At 44.4% G+C, this 21,708-nt stretch overlaps 1 protein-coding gene across 4 annotated transcripts in view; it reads left to right on the top strand.

Moving 5' to 3' along the window:
* The first annotated feature begins 247 nt into the window (after positions 1-247).
* Positions 248-21,708, top strand: part of SUCLG2 (succinate-CoA ligase GDP-forming subunit beta) — a 328,227-nt gene continuing 306,766 nt past the window's right edge. Inside the window, exon 1 of one of the 4 annotated variants that reach the window (XM_045493474.1) lies at positions 248-412. In XM_045493474.1, the coding sequence (XP_045349430.1) occupies positions 329-412 (84 nt within the window). In that variant the 5' untranslated portion in view covers positions 248-328. Of the gene's footprint in view, positions 413-8,238; positions 8,256-21,708 lie in introns of those variants that run through there. The other 3 variants (XM_045493475.1, XM_045493473.1, XM_045493477.1) reach the window with 3 other exon arrangements.

Raw genomic sequence — 21,708 nt, 5'->3', positions numbered from 1 at the left:
TTGGTCCTCGGTAGAGTTTAAACCCCACGACCGCAGGGCTGGGGATCTGCTGTTGCCCACAGTGGGTGGCGCGGTGACAAGGCCACAAGACCCCCGCAGGCTAAAGGCGAAGACGGGGCGGGGTCGGGGACCGGGGGCGGTGCTGGCCCCGCCGGGCGTGGGGCGTGGGGCGCCGGGGCGGGGCCGCGCGCAGAGGGGCCGCGCGCCGGGGCGCGGGGGCGGCCGGGGGGCCGGCCGGGCCCGCCCCTCTCCTCCTCCTCCCTCCTCCTCCTCCGACCTCGGCCGCCCGCGCGCAGCCGGCTCCCCTGCGCCGAGTTTCCTGTTTAAGATGGCGTCCCCCGTGGCAGCGCAGGCCCGGAAACTTCTGCAAGACCTGGCGCTCCGGCCCCCGCTGCTGGCGGCCAGGTCCCAGGTGAGCGCGCCCGGTGGCTGGAGCCGCGCGGAGGGCGCTGGCGGGGCGGCCGCCTGCCCGGGTCCTCCCGGCCCTCCTCGACCTCGCCGCCGCCTGTTTCCTCCCGGCAGCGGGTGCCCGGCGGCGCGGGCGCTGCACCCCCGGAGGCGACGCGCGGAGCTGCTCCCGGGCGCGTGGGAGACCCCTCCGCCCCCAGCCCCCGCTCGGGTGTGGGCCCGGGGCCGAGGAGGGCGACACCCAGCACTCAGCAGTCGCTGGCGTCGGTTCCGTGGGCCCACGCGGAGGGCGCTGGCACCGCACCTGGCTCCGCCTGGCAAGTCGAGAAGTTCTCGGGCCGGGTTTAGGAGACCTGAGGTTTTACCATCCACGTTGCCAGCTCTCCTTTAGAAACGTCTCGACCTCTGAGCGCGTGTGTTAGGCCACGTGAAGAACATGCCCAGAAAGCCATCCCAGCCTGGCTGGTATTAATGATTCACCTCTGTGAGGAACTTTCTCCGGGGAGACTGTTTTTGCAGATTTCAGGGGCGCCTGAGTTGGCAAAATGCGGGGGTCGAGGAGGAAAGTGGGAAACGCTCTCCCTTCCCTGCAACGAGGAATCAGCCTCGTCACAAACACACGTCAGAGCATTCCCCCTGTCCACTTTCTCCTCGTTTACAGAGAATAGAAAGCTAAGGGGCCGCGGGTGGATGCCGAGTAGCTGTTCAAACTTGGCCTCCTGTAGATTGTAGTTTCTGCAGAATGGCACGAGTGGAAGTATTCAGAAGCCTTTTGGGGGGTTAAAAGTTGGTGATGACTCTTGGAGAAATCACTCAACTGCTCAACTTCTGATTGCCCACAGATAAGTTCTTCCCCCCCTTTAAAGAAAGGGCAGCGTGGGGCTCAGCCACAGCTGAGCAACGTCCTTGTTCATTTTCCCCATTTTTAATTTATGAGAGTCAAATTATCACATGCAATTTTAACCAGGATATGCATAACATAGTTTTTAGGAAAATTATAAGATAGCTACCAATGATTCTTTGAGTTACTCTAAGCGTTGGCTAATTACATGCAAGGTTTTGTTTTTTTTTCTTTTTTCCCCTCTCATTTCCTGACTTATCATTTCTCTGTTTTTGTTAACGTAAATTTAAAAGGTGCTAATACTTATTACTGTAATATCCTTAATAGGCGCTTGACAGTATGGTGGGATAGTGGAAAGGAATGGCAGTTTTGTCTAATTAAAATCACTAATAACTATTGTAATGCAGTGAGGAGAATACCTCCAGGTGATCAAGTCCTATTCATTATTTAAGTGTTACAAAAAACAACTGTAGTGCTAACTATGAGTGCAGACTTGAATTGATGAGACACATAGGGCCCTGGGCAGTGAAAACTCAAGCAAAGCTTTAATTGTACAAGGAACCCAAGTGTTTAGCCGAGGTGTGATAGGGCTTCCTGCCTAACCAAGAAGTGAGATCTGAACGCAACGCTCCAGGGAATCTGTCTGGGGACAGGTAGCCTTGGTTTGGCAAGACTGGGCAAAAGGTTCTGTTACCTCGCTCCATCCAGCAGCTTTGATTTACATCACTCTTGGATGATGTGTTACCCTGTAAGCACAAGGTTTCAAAGATAAGAATTTTTTAGAAGTTCGGGTTAGTACTTAGTGCCCAAGAACCAGAAATGGACATTAGCCAGTATCTAGTGCAACCAGCTTATTTCACAGGTGGAAAATTGAGGCCTAAAGAAATTCAATGACTTGTTCAAAGTTATAAAGAGAGTTTGTGGCAGAGCCCCATTCCAGAATAGTTTACTTTTAAGTTTCTGTTACACCGGGCTGTTGCTTGGTGAGTGTAGACTTCATGAAAATGCGTCATGTCAGCCTTGAGGTTAGTCTGCTTATCAAGTAGCCACTATATAACATCCAAGTCCTAGAACTACTGACATTTAAATTAAAAAAAAATTTTTTTTTAAACTTTATTTATTTTTGAGAGACAGAGGCAGAGCGTGAGCGGGGAAGGGGCAGAGAGAGAGGAGACACAGAATCTGAGGCAGGCTCCAGGCTCTGAGCTGTCCGCACAGAGCCTGATGTGGGGCTCGAACTCACGAACTGCGAGATCACGACCTGAGCCAAAGCCGGATGCTCAAGCGACTGAGTCACCCAGGCGCCCCTAAATTTTTTTTTTAATAAATCTCTTAGAATTGACAGTATTAGGAGAGTATTGCTCATGACTTTTAAGATACTTTTTAAATTCTTGGGTACTTCTTAGTATCTCTTCCAACTGAGTCTCCTTTGGTGTTGTGCGTACCTACTCCCTTGGCCACGGCAAACATTACAGTTGAACATGACCTCCTTTTCCCACGAACCTTAAAAATCCTAAGTATTTTCAGAAATTTGTTGCCACTCTTGCCTCACACCTAGTTTTTACTAGGGCCTCGTGCAGAGCTGTTGGGTATGCGGAGATAAAAGGCCCAGTTTCTGCTTTGAGAAATAACCGTAACCACTCAAAAAGATGTCCCTAGAATGACACTTTAGCTCCCTCCCCTCTCCCACCCTGTAGTTAAATTTAACATTTGACACATATTCCCGAGGTTTAATGTCATTGAAATTTCTTATTTCCTCTGCTCTTGGCTTCAGTTATTTGACTTATGATTGATGTTATAGTCTTAGAAAGCCTGCTTTAGCCATTTCTTATTTTACATACATTTTTTATTCAGTCTATACCTAGGACAGGACTGTTCTAGGTGCTGATATTTGGGGGTAGAGAACAAAGCCGGCAGAGCACATGGCCACATCATACTTGATTTTAATGGGGGTGGGGAAGGGCTAGACTGTACATACATACATAAATAATGATGATGATTTCAGCCAGGGACAAATGCTACACAAAGGTAAAATAGAATCCTGGGATGGAGAATGAATAGCTTAGCCAAGAAGGTGTACGTAGATTAGGTGGTCAAGGTAAACCAATTTGATAAGGTGGGGTTTTTGTTTTGTTTTGTTTTGTTTTGGTTGATTTTTTTGTTGCAATGTAACACATGTACTGAAAATGTACATATTATAAATGAACAACTTGAAGGGTTCTCACAAACGGAACATGCCCAGGTCACCAGATTCAGATAAAAAAGCTAATCATTTAGTGGCAACCCCGAGGGTCCTCTGGTGTTTCTACCTGTTGCTGCCTCCACCCTGGAAAGGGTCACCAAGTCCCTACACTTACACCACCAAACCATGGTCTTGTTCCTTTCTGTACTTATGTAAATGGAATTATACAATATGTAGTCACACGTTCAATATTAGGTTTATGAGATCCTGGAGGTGACTTTTTGACATTTGAGCTGAGACCTGAGTAACCAAAAGTGGCCAGCCAGGTGAAACTTTGGGGAAGAGTGTATTAGGCATAGAGGACAGCAAGTGCAAAGGCCCGGAGGCGGGAGTGAGCTCAACATGACCAAATAGTTAAAGAGGGGGAAATGGTAGTACCAGTAGTAGCTTGAGGTAGGCAGGGGCCAGATCATGTGTGGATTTGCAGCATCTGATAAGGAGCTTTTAAGAGTCTAGAGTGGATAAGTGACTTGCTCAAAGTTATTTAGCTAGTAAAAAAATAGCTGGGTCTGAAACCCAGTCCTGGCTGCTAATGATTAGGCATGTAATTACTGTACTGTATAATTCCTACTGCAGACGTAGGCTGGCTTTGGAAACTTTTAGGGGGAATGTTCTGTGAACTCAGTACTCTAGTAAAGATCTCATTATTGTTAGGGGATTTTTCACATGTAAGGGCTATGTTGCTGTGTCCAAATAGTCCTCCAGGAGAACAGGATGCTGTACTACATGGCAATGTCATACAGCGTGACACGGCTGCGGTGGGCACCGAGATGAGCCCACTCTGTAGGTCATGTCACATGGGAATTTTGGTTGAGGGCACAGAGTTTCAGTGGTTAATGATAATTCCAAACGTGGGATTGTTGCCCTTCTGCACACGTTCCCTCTCATAATGGCAGGGTGGGGTTTGCGGAGCTGCTGTGTGGTGAAGGGTAGACCTTGTGGGAAACACTGCCTGTCAGGTCCCCAGCTGTGGAGTTGTTGTGTGGTTCTCTGCAAAGCCCGGAGCTTCTGTCCAGGAACTCCTAGAGGAACACATGGTTTTGAAGGAAACTGTTAAACCCATGCCCCTGCTGTTGTATTCTTCTAAATGGGTGGCTCCAGCTTATTTTTCTGCTCCTTCAGGATGTAGGAGGAGAAAGAGGGATGCGTGGCTTTTAGAAGTGAAGGACTAAAGGTCCCGTGTAAGTCCTTATCAGCTAAATGAGCCTGTGGAGCCTGGGCCGGAAGTTGTGACTCACATATTTGTGCCTTTTGCCTAAAAGAATAAATATCTGACTTTTTTTTTTTTTTTACAGCTGCAATTTCTTCTGTTAGAGGAAGAAATCTATCTCAGATAATTTAGAAGCTAAACTGTTGACCTTCTGTGTGGGGAAGACCTTTAAGTGTCCCAAATTGGTTTTGTTTACTGTAAATGAAACTGATCTTTTATGGGCCAGGGATGGAGTGCGCAGACCCATGGTAGTGAGAATGTTGCTGCCTGTGTGTCGTAGCCCTGTTCCGCAGGCACAATGCCCAGAAAGTCGCTGAAATAATACCTCATATTTTGGGAAGGAAGAGAAATTATCTGCCTAACCTCAGATCATTTGTCCTTCAGTTCTCTTTACTACTCAGTGTGGGATTGTCACTTGATTTATCACTTTCTGTTACCCGATGGAAATGTTTTGCCTCAAGAACTTGAGAGATTTGCCCACGTTTGAGCAAATTGTAAAATCAATATCCTAATGAAACTTTGGGAGATAATACTTGAGTTAGTCTGGTGAAGAGGGAAGTGGGGAGGGCACTGCAGGTGGGGTGGGCAGTGTGCAAAAAGGCAGAGGGGAGAGAGAACGTGAGGGAGAGTGCAGGAGTCAGTTCTTGCCATCCCTTTTGTATGGAGAAGGGAGAGGCAGGTATGTAACTGAAGGTGATCTTCTAGACAAATGAGGAAGGGGGACGGGCTGCAGAAAGCCTAGAACTCAGCATGCATAGAATTCCATCCTAACTAAAAACCAAGCAAATATTGTTCATTTTTTAAAAGAGTTTATTTATTGCGGTACCTGGGTGGCTCAGTCAGTTAAGCATCCGACTTAGGCTCAGGTCATGATCTTGCAGTTCGTGGGTTCAAGCCCTGTGTCAGGTTCTGGGCTGATAGCTCAGAACCTGGAGCCTGTTTCAGATTCCGTGTCTCCCTCTCTGCCCCTCCCCAGCTTGGGGAGCTTGGGCTCTGTCTCTCTTTCTCTTAAAAATAAACATTAAAAAAAAAAAAAGTTAATTCAGTGAGTTTTTTTTTAAGTTTATTTATTTGAGAGAGAGAGAGAGCACATGGGTTTGGGGGGCAGGGGGGTTGCGGGGAGTAGCAGAGAGAGAGAATCCCAGGCAGGCTCTGTACTGTTAGAGCAGAGCCCAACTCGGGGCATGAACTCACGAACCATGAGACCTGAGCCGAAGTCGGACACTTAACCGACCGAGTCACCCAGGAGCCCTGCACGTGTTGTTCGTGTAGTTGGTTTTCTGAACACTTGGTCTGTGCCTGGTGGTATTGGGTATAAGCTCCCTGAAGGCGACAACTATGTCAGTTTAGTTCTTCCCTGTAAACCCAGTGTTGACGAGAATGCGGGGCATGTCGAGGTTGCTACATGACTGAGTGAATGCAGATGGGAGATACACGGCCCCTACCCTCAGGGAGCTCAGAGTTTGGGGGCAAAATTGGCGCGGAAACCAAGAATTGTACTAGGGCACGTGAATGCTGCATTTGGGCTGTGGTTTTGGTCCTCTCAGCGGCTGTGCTTGTTCCTCCTGCACTGGTGGGCTTGCTGTGCTCTCCTTTTTTTTAAATTTTTTTTTTTCAACGTTTATTTATTTTTGGGACAGAGAGAGACAGAGCATGAACGGGGCAGGGGCAGAGAGAGAGGGAGACACAGAATCGGAAGCAGGCTCCAGGCTCTGAGCCATCAGCCCAGAGCCTGGCGCGGGGCTCGAACTCCCGGACCGCGAGATCGTGACCTGGCTGAAGTCGGAGGCTTAACCGACTGTGCCACCCAGGCGCCCCTGTGCTCTCCTTCTGAAACATTGTTTCCTCTGCTCCCAGGCCTGTTCTCTTCCTTCATTAGCTCTCTGACTCCATGTTAAATCTTCAGACAGGGCTTTCCCTGAATATTTTATCTGATTCTGCCTCTCCCCAGAGATGTCTCTCTACCCCTTACTTGCTTTATTCTAACGTTTTAAAGTCTGGTGATTTATTGTGTTTCTTCTTTGTATATTTATTTATTGTCTGTCTTCTTCCCTCTCTAACAAATAGAAGATTGTAAGCTCATTGAGGCCAAAGATTTTCTTATACACCACCAGTTTCCCCAGCTCGCCTGACAAGGTATTCAGTAAGCTTTTGTGGTCTCAGTGACTGAGTGCGGTTCATAGAGAAGAGGGAAGGGCAGGTAAGTAACAGAAGTTGAGCAACGATGCAGACAATCGAGGCAAGCGAGGAAGGAAGGGACTGTAGCAAGTCTAGTTGTGAAAGGACTTTCATAATAAGACTGTTCATTTTGCATGTGCGCAGAGACCCTATGCAGGTGATCTCTGCATACCATTTCTTTAGCCCTTGCAACATTACTGCTAAGGAGGTTGTATTGTCTTCATGACACGTGTAAGGGAACAGTCACGGAGAGGTCAAGAGCAACTTGCTTAATTACAATTAGAGTGCGAGCAAGTCACCTGCCTCATGCTGACAAGCCACTTAGGCTGTTAAAACATTAAACTGTTGCTAAAGGATCCTATTTGGGCGGAAACATCCGGTTACACTGATTGCTTGCATTTCCCGGTCTCTCTGCCCCAAGTGGCTTGTGCTGACTCGGGTGTACTGATCTGTGTACCAGGTTGTCTTCTCCAGGCTCTTATCTGACTCCTTCCCTGGCTTCAGGCTCTGGGAAACAGGGTAACAGAGAAGAGGGTGTGAGTTCTGCATTCAAATCGAACAATATTCAAATTCTGGGTCTGCCAGGCTCTTGCTTTACGAACTGTTGAACTTGGTTGAACCTCGATTTATTGTTCTCTGAAAAGGGATAAATCTCATGTGTGGTTACAGAGAGTACATTTGACATAATGATATGGTTGGCTCACAACGGTTATTTTTCTTACGGCGAATTTGAAGCTAACTTTACTTGCATTTTTTTATGCTTTACTAAGCTAGAAGCATTTTCCCTTCTCAGATCTGATAAACATGTATTGTTTGCTGCCATCTCAGGGTTAGGCACTAGCTTGGTGTTTTCCATATGTTTTGTTCCCTTGAATCTTTGCACCAACCACGTGGGACCGAGATGATCATTTGCCATTTACATCTGGAGCACTTGAGGCTCAGACAGTCCACGGCCTGCCCCCTGTACCCCAGTTCTACATTATTCTGCAGGGCATGAAGAAGAGGGCGTGAAGTGAAGGTCTGTAGAAGCCCAAGGTAGCAGTGGGGAAGGTCACATGGTGAGCTCCGTTGCACCATCCCAGATGTGGCTCATTCCAGAAATGTTTGCACATCTTCGTGTTTACTTAGTAGTGATGGCTTCTGGACCTCATGTGCGTCAAAGATCTGAGGTGGCGGGGACACCTAAAGAATAGACTGTAGTCACAGCCAGTCCCAGGTGCCTTTCGCTGTCTGCCCAAGTGCGGAGCACTGACTGTAGCGTTTCGGGGATTCTGAAGTTGTGAAATTGCATTGCTTTTGCAGGGTGGGCTCTGGGGGGTGCTCCTGGAGGACAGAGCTTCCTGATATTCTTACTGCAGACTTGGATCAGTGTGCAGGTGACACGGCCAGGTTTTGCCTCTTTCAAAAATGGTTCCAAAAGAATAGCACTTCAGCACCAGTCACGAAGGCATAGATTTTTTAGGCTTAACTCCGTAAAGTTTATTTTTGTTTTAAAATTGGAGGGATTTGGGGGTGCCTGGGTGGCGCCGTCGGTTAGGCGTCCGACTTCAGCCAGGTCACTATCTCGCGGTCCGTGAGTTCGAGCCCCGCGTCAGGCTCTGGGCTGATGGCTCGGAGCCTGGAGCCTGTTTCCGATTCTGTGTCTCCCTCTCTCTCTGCCCCTCCCCCGTTCATGCTCTGTCTCTCTCTGTCCCAAAAATAAATAAAAGTTGAAAAAAAAAAATTAAAAAAAAAAAAAAAATTGGAGGGATTTGGTATAATGTATAAATTGATGTTGGAGACATGGCCAAGCATTAGGGGTAGTTGTGTGCAAATTTGGGACCTGTGGGGGGTGGGGTGGCATGTGGGTCTGGTGTCTCTTTTCCTACCACTTCCCATTTCTCCATGTGCCCGGCCCGCTTCCATTTCTGGGCTGTCCGGGTACCAAGGTTGTGACTTGTGGGCACCGAGGAATTCAGGAGGGCTGCCTTGTGGAGTTTCGGGTGGCGGGGCAGTCAGAGACGAGGCCGGAGACCAAAGCAGGGGCACCATTCTGCTGATCCTGGCATCTGATATTGGAGTTAAGGTTTGTTCTTGAGGGCAGTGGAGAATCATTGAAGAGTTTAGATAGTGAGGCAAAGGGGGAAGTTTGAAGCTTTAGAGGACCCTTTCTGCATATAGGATGGAGATGTGTGGGGGAATGTTGCAAGTATGGGGCTCCCTTGGGGGACTGTGCACTGATTCAGTGCCCTTAGTAATTGTATCAGGAGAATGTGCATAAGGCAGGACTGGGGTCAGACTGTCTGGGTCTAAATCTTGCCTTAAACACTGATAATTCTTTTGATCTGTAAGAATTACGTATTTTATTACAAGACTAACTTTTTCACATTTCAGCATCTCTGAAAACTAAAGTTTTTTTATTTGAGAAGGGGGGAGAGAGAGAGAGAGAGAGAGAGAGAGAGAATCCCAAGCAGGCTCCACGCTCAGCATGGACCTCGAGATGGGCCCCCATCTCATGATGCTGGGATCATGACCTGAGCCAAAATCAAGAGTCAGATGCTCAACTGGCTGAGCCACCCAGGAGCCCCTGAAAACTAAACTTGTTTGCATACTTGTGATTGATCTACAGGTTTCCTTTTTTCTTCTTCCTCCAGTTGTACATAACATGGGAGAAGATGGGGGCTTGCACCAAAATTAGGTTGGCTGCATAATTTGTTGCCAGGTTGGGATACTTTGAAAGTGACCATGAGCACTGTGAATTGTTACCACACCAGGGCAGCAGGTGTAACAAACCAAGACTGTTTCTGGAAAACCCTAACTGAAATGGATGAAATGTTGGTAACGGGGGTAGGAGAGAAAGATTGGCGTTATTAAGGCAATATACTGGTCAGGAGCCATGACTTCTTCTGATCCACAAGGTGCTGCCCCCTCCTATCCTGTGCTGAAAGCAAAAAGGTGATAAAAGGCCCTGTACCATCCCTGAGCCGAGAGGGTGGGAGCAGCCACTCTGGTTATAAAATGTCCCTGCTTATCTTTACTCCCAGAACCAAGTACTTTGACCCTATGGCTGGGTGTTCTCTGTACACTTTGTTAGGGCCTCAGAAAAGGAACATGCAAATAAAGGAAGCGAAATAGCCCCATACATCTGCCAGCCTTCCCAAGCACAGATGTCTAAACCTGAGCACAGTGACATGCTTTCCCAAGCCTGAAGCCTTTTCTGGTGTTAATGACATCCTGGGCCCTGTTGAAATGGTGCATTCTGGCTTTGTTATTTCCTTCTGTGCTCTCAGTCTTGTGTGGGTGGTGCTGATGCTTCTTAAATCTTCTTTGGTTGAAAGAGACCTGCTTGGACTTATCGCAAGAAAAATAAAAGGTTTATTGAGAGGGACATGTACTAGAACTCAACACTAATCTTCCTTGGTGTTGACTCTTCTGTGCCTTTTCTGTACTGTAACCAGTCACTTACTCATGGTTACATCTCTTTGTAACTTCTGCCTGCACGTGACTTTGACTGTCCAGTCCCATGCCCACTTTAGCCTCCCATCCCCAAAACATCATCTAGCTTCCATCTCCCAGAATAGTATACTTTTTAGGAGAAAACCTTGTTTGTCTAGCTCACCATTTTGTATTCACGTTTGGGTCACTGGCCAGCTGATAGATGGACTGTTTGGCATAAGGTATCTACCCCCACCCTGCAGCCCATGGCTAAGATGGGGGGGCGGGTCTTAGGAGCAGCACCATGGTATTCCCACGTAGCAGGGCTCTGCATGCACTGTTGGGGGGGGGGCGTGGCCTGGTCCATTAAGAACATCATTATATTTTCCATCCTTTGTGAACTTCTTGTCTCTAAGATCACATTTTCATGATTGATTTGTTTCCTTTTTCACATTTCCAACTTTCTGAAGATTTCCTTACGATTCACCTTTTTTGTCTGTGTTGGACTCATTTACCAGAGTTGAAGATAATGGCAGTGGGCCTTGTTTTAGACTGTTTTCTTATGATTACAATGAAAAATATTTCTCAGGAAGGAATTATTAAGTGGGAAGATGGGTTGTCATGAGCAGTCAGCTCATTTGTCCAAATACCCAAATGAGTATTTCGAAGACACGTGTAGACAGTGGGCTTCCATGAGCCCAGGGCGCTTCCGCAGCTTTACTTGGAAGAGTGTTCTGCGTTGAAGTAACCCGGCTTCTCTTGTGGGTTGAAGTGGTTCACCTCCACTTTGCACTTCCCAAAGAGGATTTGTTTGGGTCTTTTTGCCACCACTCAGTAATGAGCTGCTTTCTTGGGCACATCCTTCAAGCTACGTGCAGAGGCCGCTGGTTCCCACACCAGTCCCTGGTGCAGTCTGCTGGGACTGAGGGGGCAGGGTTCATTTCATTCAAATGCATGGTCTTGTGAAACCTACTTATGTATTTTATTCGTAAGACACACGCTTTCCCCCCACACTTCAATGTCTCTGAATTCCAGGTGTGTTTTACGCTTGTGTCATAGATTGATTGGGAGGTTTTTTCCCCAATGGTTACATAAAGATGGTACGAAAACGCTGTTGTTTGTTAGGTTTGATGAAATTACGCCGTGCCTGAGCTTTCTCGACTGAAAAATGGGGAGAGGTAGAGTAGTCACCCCCCAGAGTTGCACTGAGCATTAACTGAGCTCATGCACACCATCTTAGCACTGCGCCCTAAATGGTTAATAAATATTAGTCATTGGTTTTGGTATTTTTATCACTAACTATAATCATAAAGGCTTTATTTTCATGAAAAGCCCCCTGTGATCTTTCCCCCACCTTCCCTCTAAATCCGCTCAGTGCCTTGGCTTGTAAGAAAGGTGGGTAATGGAACCACAGGATGGAGACTCAGAAGAGTCAAGGTATGGAATGACATGAGGGGCGAGGACGAGGCTGCTTGTGGTCCCTTGTGTGTGCTCGGGAGTAGAGGAAGAAAATGAAAATCTCTTGGGAAAAGGACTTTCTTGCCTCAGCACTGATTGGGAGTGGAGACCAGATTTTTAGCCTTACCAGAAAATATTAGTTTTCCCCCGATCGATGGACCTGTCTTCACATTTTTATAAGGAAACTACGGTATCATTTGCTTGATGTCCCCCCATCTTCGGATCCTGCTCTCCTAGTTGCTGTCAAGATGCTGTGGTTACAGTTGCCTGGACTTTGAAGGACTTATTTGGGTTAACTTACCTTTGAAAAGAAGGGGAGGAAAACCACATTTAATATGCACTCTTATTCCAGCCTTAGGGCTTACATAGGCCTTTAATAAGTAATATAAAGAATGCTGAAAGTTACTAATTATTTTTGATTAAGGGAATAAACTATTAATGGTGAGTGTTTCTTTGTTAAGACTCAGAACTCTTTTTTAAAGTGACATATCATTAAACTTGAAAACCAACAATATAGGGAAAAGAAGAATGAATTTTTCAGTTGATAGCTTTTTTATAATTGGCATGAAAAAATAAATGTGCTATTTGGCCAGTTAGAAAAACGAGATACATTTTGAGATAGTGGAGTTATAAACCGATTATCCTCACTAATTTAAAATGATGAAGAAGGGTTGAATGACCAAGTGTTGAGGAGGTTCCTTTGAAATGGAGGCAGAACTGTTGTGATTGGTCCTTGGGGAGACTGAGCCTATGGGGTAGGTTCTGACATCGATCCAGATGTATGGGTTTTCCAACACCACCAGGCTGTTCTCAGACACCAGTTGAGTGTCCTGTAATTCAACTCCATTCTGACGCTGCTTGCTGGAGATAATGTCACATCCCACAGGTCAAGGGCTCAGTCCTAAAACTTCTGGCTACCCCCTCTCTCACACCAGTCTCAAGTCCACATTGTCACCCATGCTTCTGACTGACCATAGATTTGCTGATTCTGTGACCCCTCCCCCCTTTAGGTTCATTCAGTCTGCTAGAGCAGCTCCTGGAACTTAGAGAAACATTTTACTTACTAGATTACTACTGGTTTCTTACAATAAAGGCTATAAGTCAAGCACACCCAGGGCAAGGTGTGCTACTAGAGTTGTACAGCTCCCATGCTCTCTGAGCACATGACTCTCCCCGGGTCTCAGTGGGTTCACCAGCTCCAGAGCTCCCAGAATCCTGTAGGTCAGGGATTTTTATGGAGGCCTCATCACCTAGGCATGGCCGATTAAATCTTTGGTATCGGTGATTGAACTCAGTCTCTAGCCCCTCACTCATCCTTTAGGAGGGATACAACTGAAAACTCCGACCCTCTGATTACTAGCTTGGTTCCCCTGGCAACTAGCCCCCATCCTTAGGTGGGGTCCAGGTCACCTTGTGCACATAACAGACCTGTATCATTCTCATCACTTAGGAATTTCCAGGGGTTTTAGGAACTCCATACTAGGACCGTGGATAAAGACCAAATACTCATTTCTTATTAAAATCACAACATGGGGGCGCCTGGGTGGCTCAGTCAGTTGAGCATCTGACTTCGGCTCAGGTCACGATCTCGCGATCCGTGAGTTCGAGCCCCGCGTCGGACTCTGGGCTGATGGTTCAGAGCCTGGAGCCTGCTTCCGATTCTGTGTTTCCCTCTCTCTCTGCCCCTCCCCCGTTCATGCTCTGTCTCTCTCTGTCTCAAAAATAAATAAACATTAAAATTAAAAAAAAATAAATAAAATCACAACATCACAGGTGCTTTTAGGATTGGAGTACCAAATCTAAAACTCGTAGCAGGGCATATTGGGAGCGTAATGGATGCTTTCTTTTTTGTCTGATAAAGGTTTACGGTGAGGCTTTTATGAGTGGTATAAAATTGATTTTATAACTGTATTTTATATAAAATATAATTTAACATGGGGAAACTTACAGAGTTAAACTTCAGATAGAGATGAGAGAAAATTATTAAGTTCCATTTCCATTAAAAGGCTGCAAGGGAGTATGACATTTCATTTATCTTAGTATTGGCAGTATATCAATAATGTTATGTCTACAGTAATCCATGAGTTACAGTATTCCTTTCTTGAAGATATTTTGTTCTGTGCTACAGGATGAGTCTATTTTGCCCCAACATACTTCAAAGTATTTTTTTAATAGGCCAGAAAAGAATCCTTTTCTTGGAACTTTGAAGTTTTAAATAAACAATATTGTCGTAATTTAAGTAAAATTAATTATGAATGCAAAGCAGTGTTTTTGTGATTGAATTTTGGGATGTTGAGGGAAGTAGCAAAGGGATTGCTTTTTTGATTCAGAATTTGAAGCTGAAAATGCCTTTTATGTCTCTGAAAACCTTGTTTTTCACTTCTCATGTTTCTCAAGGTACTAAAAATATGTGTATCTATTTTTTATTTAAAAAATTTTTTAATGTTTATTTTATATTTGAGAGAGAGAGAGAGACAGAGTGTGAGTGGGGTAGGGCAGAGAGAGAGGGAGACACAGAATCTGAAGCAGGCTCCAGGCTCTGAGCTGTCAGCACAGAGCCCGACATGGGGCTCCAACTCATGAACCGCGAGATCGTGACCTGAGCTGAATTTGGATGCTTAGCTGACTGAGCCACCAGGCACCCCTGTATTTTTTTATTTAAAATTTTTATTAATTTACTTTTTAATTTTTATTTTACTTTTGTAAAATATACGTAACGTAAAATTGTCATTTTAACATATACATTTTTGTGGCAGTAAGTACATCCACACTGTTATGCAGCCATCACCACCAGCCATGTCCAGAACTTTTTCATCTTCCCTTACTGAACTTTGTACAAATTACATATTAGCTCCCCATTTTCTGTTCTGCCAGCCCCACAAGCTGCCATTCTACTTTCTTTTTCTATGAATTTCACTCTGGGGACATCATGTAAGAGAACTCATACAATGTTTGTCCTTTGTGTCCTTATTTCATTTAGCATAATGCCCTTAAACCTCACCCATACAAGTGCCAGAACTTACTTCCTTTTTAAGGCTGGATTATATTCAGTTGTGCGTGTATACATTGTATGTTTATACGTGTGCGTAACATTTTGTTGATCCATTCATTCATCAGTGGACACTTAGCTTGCTTTCGCCTTCTGTCTTGTGAATAATGCCTCTGTGAGCATGAGCGTACAATAGATATATATTTTCTATTAACGTTATCCTGAGTAGAAATGTTGTGCGATGTATAGTTTGAACTATATTTCCCATTTCCCATGTCGGGTTAGAATGTTTAAGAAACACCTTTGCTGTTAATATTTTCTTAAATATTCATATTCTTTTATTCTTCCAGTGAGTGTTTGTTAATGCATCACTTGTTAAACGCACTTATTAGGCTCAGAAGATGGTAGGTCGATAGGACGCGAGGGCACAAGGGACAGATGCTGCCTTTAAGTAATGTACAGTCCGGTCGGGGGGAGACTACAGAGAAATGGTCAGTTACAGGGAGAGGCATTTGGTGTTGTAGAGGGCTCCCCAGGGCTCTCTGGAATGCAGCAGCACCAGCACCGTTTCTCCGGGACTCGCCTACACAGTGGCTGGTCATAGTGTCTGTTTAGAAACCTCAAGTTGCACACATGCAGGAATGGACTCCTGACACTTCCCGTCCGCATTTCATGGGCTGAGCTTGGTGCTGTGCAGTGGAAGAGGACTGCCTCATGGCATCCTTACAGTGATCGTAGGAGGCAGGCATTCTTATTGCCATCACCAAGCCCATTTTTTAAAATATTTATTTACTTTGTAGAGAGAGATTGGGAGAGTGAGCCGGGGAGGGGCAGAGAGAGAAGGGGACCGAGGATCCAAAGCAGGCTCTGCCCATGCAGGGCTGGAACTCAGGAACTGTGCGATCGTGACGTGACCGAAGTCGGATGCTCAACCGACTGAGCCACCCAGGCGCCCCCACCAGGCCCAGTTTTAAAAGGGGCAGACTGTGGTTCAGGGACTACACAGAGCTGCTGTCACAGCCGTTGTCCCACACGGCTCCTTGCGTTGCCACTCACATCGGTCTGTTCGGTTGTGCCTGTCGTGAGTTGAGTGGTGTCTCCTCCCAAAACAAATTTATACTTCAAGGCTAACCACTAGTACCTCAGAATGTGATCTCATGTTGAGATAGCATCATACAGAGATTATCAAGTTAAAGGAGATTACTAAGGTGGGGCCTAATCCAGTAAGACTGGTGTCCTTATAAAAAGGGCAAATTTAGACTCAGAAATGTTAGTAGGGAGAACACCCATCTGAACATGTGTGATGCTTCTCTCAGCCGTGGGACAACAAAAAAGGCCGACAAGCCAGCAGAAGTGATGGGAGAGGCACCGCCTCAGAGGAACCAGCCCTGAGGACACCTTGTTTGCAGACCTGTGACCTAGAACATTACTCCTAAGCCCCCGGGTCTGTGTTACTTTGTTCTGGCAGCCATAGGAAATGAACATGGTGCCTTTTGTGGTTGCGTCACATGCAAGTTTTTTGACTCATCTTGAGCTTTTCCATCCTGGCCCTTTTGGCCTCTCTGAGTTTATCCTAGAGATGTGTATCTTCCATAGCTGCTTGGAAAGCCAGCTTATGGACCATGAATACAAGTTGTCTTGGTTTATGCTTTATATATTTGTTTTTGAACCAAACATTGTTTCCCACTATATTATTCACCAGTGTGGGTTTGGGAAGCCCTGACCATTTCTGAAAGTGAGGTCATTTTATTTTATTACATATTTTTACTTTTGAGACAGGGAGTGTGAGTCGGGGAGGGACAGAGAGAGAGGGGCAGAGGATCCCAAGCAGGCTCTGCGCTGACAGCAGAGAGCCCAATGCAGGGTTTGAACTCGTGAACCATGAGATTGTGTCCTGAGCCAAAGTCAGACACTCAACTGACTGAGCCATCAGGCTCCCCAAAAGTGAGATCATTTTAAAGCAGGAAGAATTGCAATTAAGAAGAATATTCTAAAGAAATAGGGTGTGAGGTTTGATATCACTTCCTAAATAGGAATTGGGAAATGTGTTGACTGCAGCAAGAAATTGAAATAAATACAGAACCTTACTTATTCAGATGTGTCATTTCTGGTATTGTCCATTTGGCTTACGTAAAAAACAAAGTTCATAATTTTTTGATCTCACCCAGTTCTTAACCATTCTCTGTATTCAGACAGCTCATCCAAAGTTAAACAGAGAACTACGTTTTAAAACTTATGTACAGGCCTTTTAAAAAAACAGTTAAATAACTTATTCCAGCTGATTTTGTAATCAGAAGCTTAACACTAAGCACTGTTTTTCCTCAGTAGTATAAAGTTGAAATTTAAGAATAATCAGCATGCAATCAAAAGCTGATTATAAATGAACAATAATGAACATAAAAGTGAAATCAATTCTGAGGGTTATAATGAAAGAAGGAGTAATAGCAGTAGTTGAAAAAGGAGAGTAATAAAAAGAGGTTATGCTAATAGGCAAATAGTGGATGAAAATCAGCAGTCATGTTCTATGGAATTCTCAAAGAGTTTGGGGGAGAATGGGAGAAACAAAGATCGTAAGAGTGATCATAAGAGCCAAAATGTGTATAGTTGTATGGATTTACTGCCATAGATGCAGTCATCTAGGAAAAGTCTTAGAGTTTTAGGAACGAATCACATCTGGTTCTGGATGCTGGCAGGTGGCATGGAGAGAAAAGGTTCAATTGTATCTGACAATGTAAGACATTCAGCTTCTCTGAGCCTCAGTTTCCTTATTAAATGGTTTAATGCTTATTGTACATTGGTTATGCACCAGGAATTGTGCCACGTGCAAGGGACAGACACAGCTTGGCAGAATGGCTGCGAAAGTAACACGTCCCAGAGTGCAGGGCGCATATCATTGACACTACACAGAAGTGGGTGGTATCAGATACCAGTGAGTCACACAGTGAGGAAGTTGCTCTCTTAAATATCTTTGATGCCTTAAGATTTCGTCCAGGAGAATTTTAGGTTTTGTGCCAGTGTGCTTGTTAAGATCTTCAGCTCAAGACTTTTTATCTAAACTAGCCAGAGCAATCCCTTTTGTTTTTAGATTGTGTTGATAATTATCTTCTACTTAGGCAAACGGATGGGTCGTTGTTGAACATAAGGTCATCTTATAAGTTAAAACCAGTCATGTAAAGAAATTGGTAACAGTATTAGTGTTCTGTGGATATAGCAAGCATTGTGTGTGAGCAGTTGTCATTTGGAAAACTTTGAACCAGAGTAACCTTGGAATTGCTCTCAGTTTGCATTCCCTGGTAGCAGATAATGAGAAAAGTATTCACACAGAAGTAATTTTGGGGGGGAGGTATTTCCAGGAAAATTTGGAATGGTATCAGGGAAGTTGAACCAGTAGGAAAAGGAGGATAAGGAGGGTGTGTTATTCAGCTGAGACTCAGGGAGGGTACCTTTGCTTTAATTCCACAGGGCAGCTTGGGAGACGGTGTATGTGCATTACACACTGCAGTTGTCCTCATTAGGGGCAGTGGGAGTTGGGTTACTTACACATCCTCATCCCTCCCGTGAGGGTATGAATTCCCACGCACTTCCGGTTGTTCATGCTCGAGGGCAAGTGAGCATCAGCACCCCATGACAAAGGGCCACAGGGGCTGGCTGCTGGGAGTGGGAGCACATAGGGACTGTGTAGAGGGATCCGAGGCCGTGTGGGTGGAGCCCTGATAGCAACTGCTGCAAGTCTGTTCCATACTTAAGTGACAAGTAAGCCGCTCAGCTTTGTGCATTGGACATTTAGTTTAGTTCTTCGTGTCTTGGTTTCCTCATCTAGGTTAGAATAACGACAGTAGGAAAACTTTTAATTCTTCTGATGAAATTCTAGAATGTTAGAATGGTTAGACATCTTTGACATTTTCTCTTACACGATAAAGCATCTGAATTGCAGAGAAATTAGATGTGGGAGACCATTTGTACTGCCTTGGTCATAGCAGGAACTTTGAACCCTTGTCTTTTGATTCCTGTTCCAGGGTATTTACACTTTTTTACTGATTTACAGCTTCTGAATCAGGTGAGGAAAATGTATTTGGGCCTTGGGATATATTTTGTTTTTGATGTAAATTCTGTGGTTTATGTCTCTGCATGGCATTGCTTGGTTTTTAAGCTTTTCCGAATTAAGAACCATTTGAGTTTCTGCGAAGAGTTATTGGATATTTGGGTTAATATTCCCATGAACCTTTGCCCTAATAAATCCTAGCTTTTTAATCTGCATTAAAAAGATATTTCTCTCAAAACTTGACATTTTGGTGAAATGAGTTTCTGTATTTGTTTTGAGGCTTTCTTCTTACACGTTTGAAGTGTAATGGACCACAGGAACCTGGAGAGTGTACCAATTTGTGTTGGTCTCCTTTCTGTGGTTCTCTTAGGGAGAAAATAGATGCCCAAGTTTTCTTGGAGATTTTAAAGAATCCCACATATGGATTGTACTTCTACATTAACCATGGTTAATAGAATTTGAAGACAATAAGGAACTTTGAAAAGAATTCAGTCCTAATGCAAACGGCAGGGCCATTTTATATGGGCAGTGAAAACTTCTTTATGGTCCCTGAGACAGAAATCTACCCCAGATTTTGGCTGTTACGTGAACTCAGATTGGTGCTTTAAAGACTTTGTTTGCATTCACCTTTAGTAACAAATACCGTTTGACTAAGGCTGTGAAGCAGGATGTATAGTTTAGTGGGTTAAAAACATAGGTGAGGGATTATGGGATGGGAAATAGGGGTTGATAAAAGTTATCAAGGGGTTGATTAAAATTTATACTTTAAGTTTTAAACATGAGTAATGTCTAAGGGTCTAATTATAACATGGTGACCGTTGGTGATGATATATTGCATAATCAAAATTTGCTAAGAGCGTAGAATTTAAATATTATCACCAAAAAAAAAAAAAAAAGGTACGTATGAGAGGAGATAGAGGTGGATGTGGTAATTCACTTGTTGGGGTGAATCCTTCCACAGTGTATATAGATCCATCAAATCATTACATTGTGTACTCTAAATACCTTACAGTTTTGTCAGTTATATCTTAATAAAGCTAGGGAAAAATTAAAATTAAGCAATATGAAGGCAAACAAACTAAGACAGAATTAAAAATACAGGCTCAGGCGCCTGGGTTCTAATCCTGACCCTGACCTTACTAACTGCGTGTTCTCTGGTGGGGAACTTAAACTGTCAAAACTTTTCCACCTGTGTCAGTTGAGGAACTACAACAAAGGGGGTGAGGACTTGCAGAGGTAAAGACTGCTGGGCGTGTAGTAAGTGCTCAATAAATGGTGGTGATGGTGATGTTATTAGGAGTACTAGTTGTTTTGTTAGGAAGGATAATAATTTTGTCTGGTTGTTTAATACATTGAACATTTTCTTAATAGATCATTTTACCTATGGGTATGCCGTGAAGTCAGATTGTGTGGTATGCTTTTTCAAATAGCGAGCTAAATAATTTAAGATAAACACACAACCTACAAGTTTGGAAAGGAAGAATCATTCTGATGGTATTCTCCCTGGATCATCAGAAGCGTGTCTTAGATAGTGAACTTGGTACCATGTTGTCTATGGACACGCTTCCTGTTTGCTCCTCAACCCACTCTGGGCCTCATTGTCTTTTCTCCTCCTGCACGTGGACTCAGCATGAAAACACACGCTGATGTTTGTACTGCCCTGAACTATGAGGTCCCCTCAAACACTGGACTTGGCTATCCATGCGCTTCTGTACATCATTTCCTCTGCTAGAAATGTCTTTTCTTGACATGTCTCTTTGTTGTCTTCAAGATTTAGCCCAAATGGTACTTCTTACAATGCCTTCTGTGTTTTCTGCTGGCATCCCTCCCCTACTCCCTCTTGTTTGCGAGTCGGAGCCCCACATCAGACTCACTATTGTCAGCAGCACAGAGCCTGCTTCAGATCCTCTGCCTCCCCCCCGCCCCCGACCGCCCCTCCTCCACTTGCACGTTCTCTCTCAAAAATAAATAAGTCAGCGAAAAGAATGAGTATGTCCAGTTGCTGGCTCACAGAGGTTGGCAGTTAATCGAAGGCAAGGAGTTAGCTGCTTTTGATGGATGATTAGCAACTTTAAATTATCCAGGAGGAAGTATCTGGATGGCGTCATTAAAACTTGAAAAGTTGAGAGAACAGTTCTCTTTCTCATTTAATAATAAAAAAAAAGGCCCATGAATAACTGATCAAAATTTAATTGAGGACAAAAAATCAGATACTGCTTCCAGACATTTTCATCACCACCCCCCATGTGAAAAACCAATTACTTCATCCTTTTACCCGAGGAGCCCTTTAATGAGTGTGATTGGGAATAGATTGTAAGGGAAAAGTTAAGTGTTGATGGTTTAATATCTGTGCTTAGCTTTCAGAACAGGCTGGGGAACTTGGTGCTATACCTCTAGTTGGCTCTTATTTTCTATATTATTTACAGCCGTTAGCCTGCTTTTCAGTAAGAATTTAGTATACTGCATGGCAACCTGACAGATAAACACGGGAGTAAGTTGGAAAAGCTTTTGGTTCTAATGTGAAATCTGCTTCATAAAGAACAGAGTATTTGAATCCTTCATTGGTTAATGTTGTTATCCTAATCTTCACTTATATTTAGTTTTCAGAGTTTACTTGGTGGCTCCTGATGTTTCCATTTATTTCATGGTATGAAATGCAAGAACGAATGACTCAGTGAGATAAACTATTTGAGGGGGTGTCAGAGCCCAAATCTAGTCTTTTTAAAAATATTTCATTTGTTTGGGTGTGAAAACTATTTCAGGAAGAAACCCTTTTGATTAAAAAAAAAAAAAAGGTTCTGTTTTGTCATTATCTGGATATTTTATGCCTCTTTCCCACCAACTGGCTTTTTCTGTTACTAATCTAAGTGTTATTAGCCATCTCAAAATAGGATGTCTTCTAGCTTCACAGGTAGCCTTTGGCTTT

The sequence above is a fragment of the Leopardus geoffroyi genome, chromosome A2, assembly GCF_018350155.1.
Source record: "Leopardus geoffroyi isolate Oge1 chromosome A2, O.geoffroyi_Oge1_pat1.0, whole genome shotgun sequence".
Taxonomy (NCBI): Eukaryota; Metazoa; Chordata; class Mammalia; order Carnivora; family Felidae; genus Leopardus; species Leopardus geoffroyi.
The sequence above is the reverse complement of the archived record's forward strand: the minus strand, read 5'-3'. Positions and strand labels throughout refer to the sequence as shown.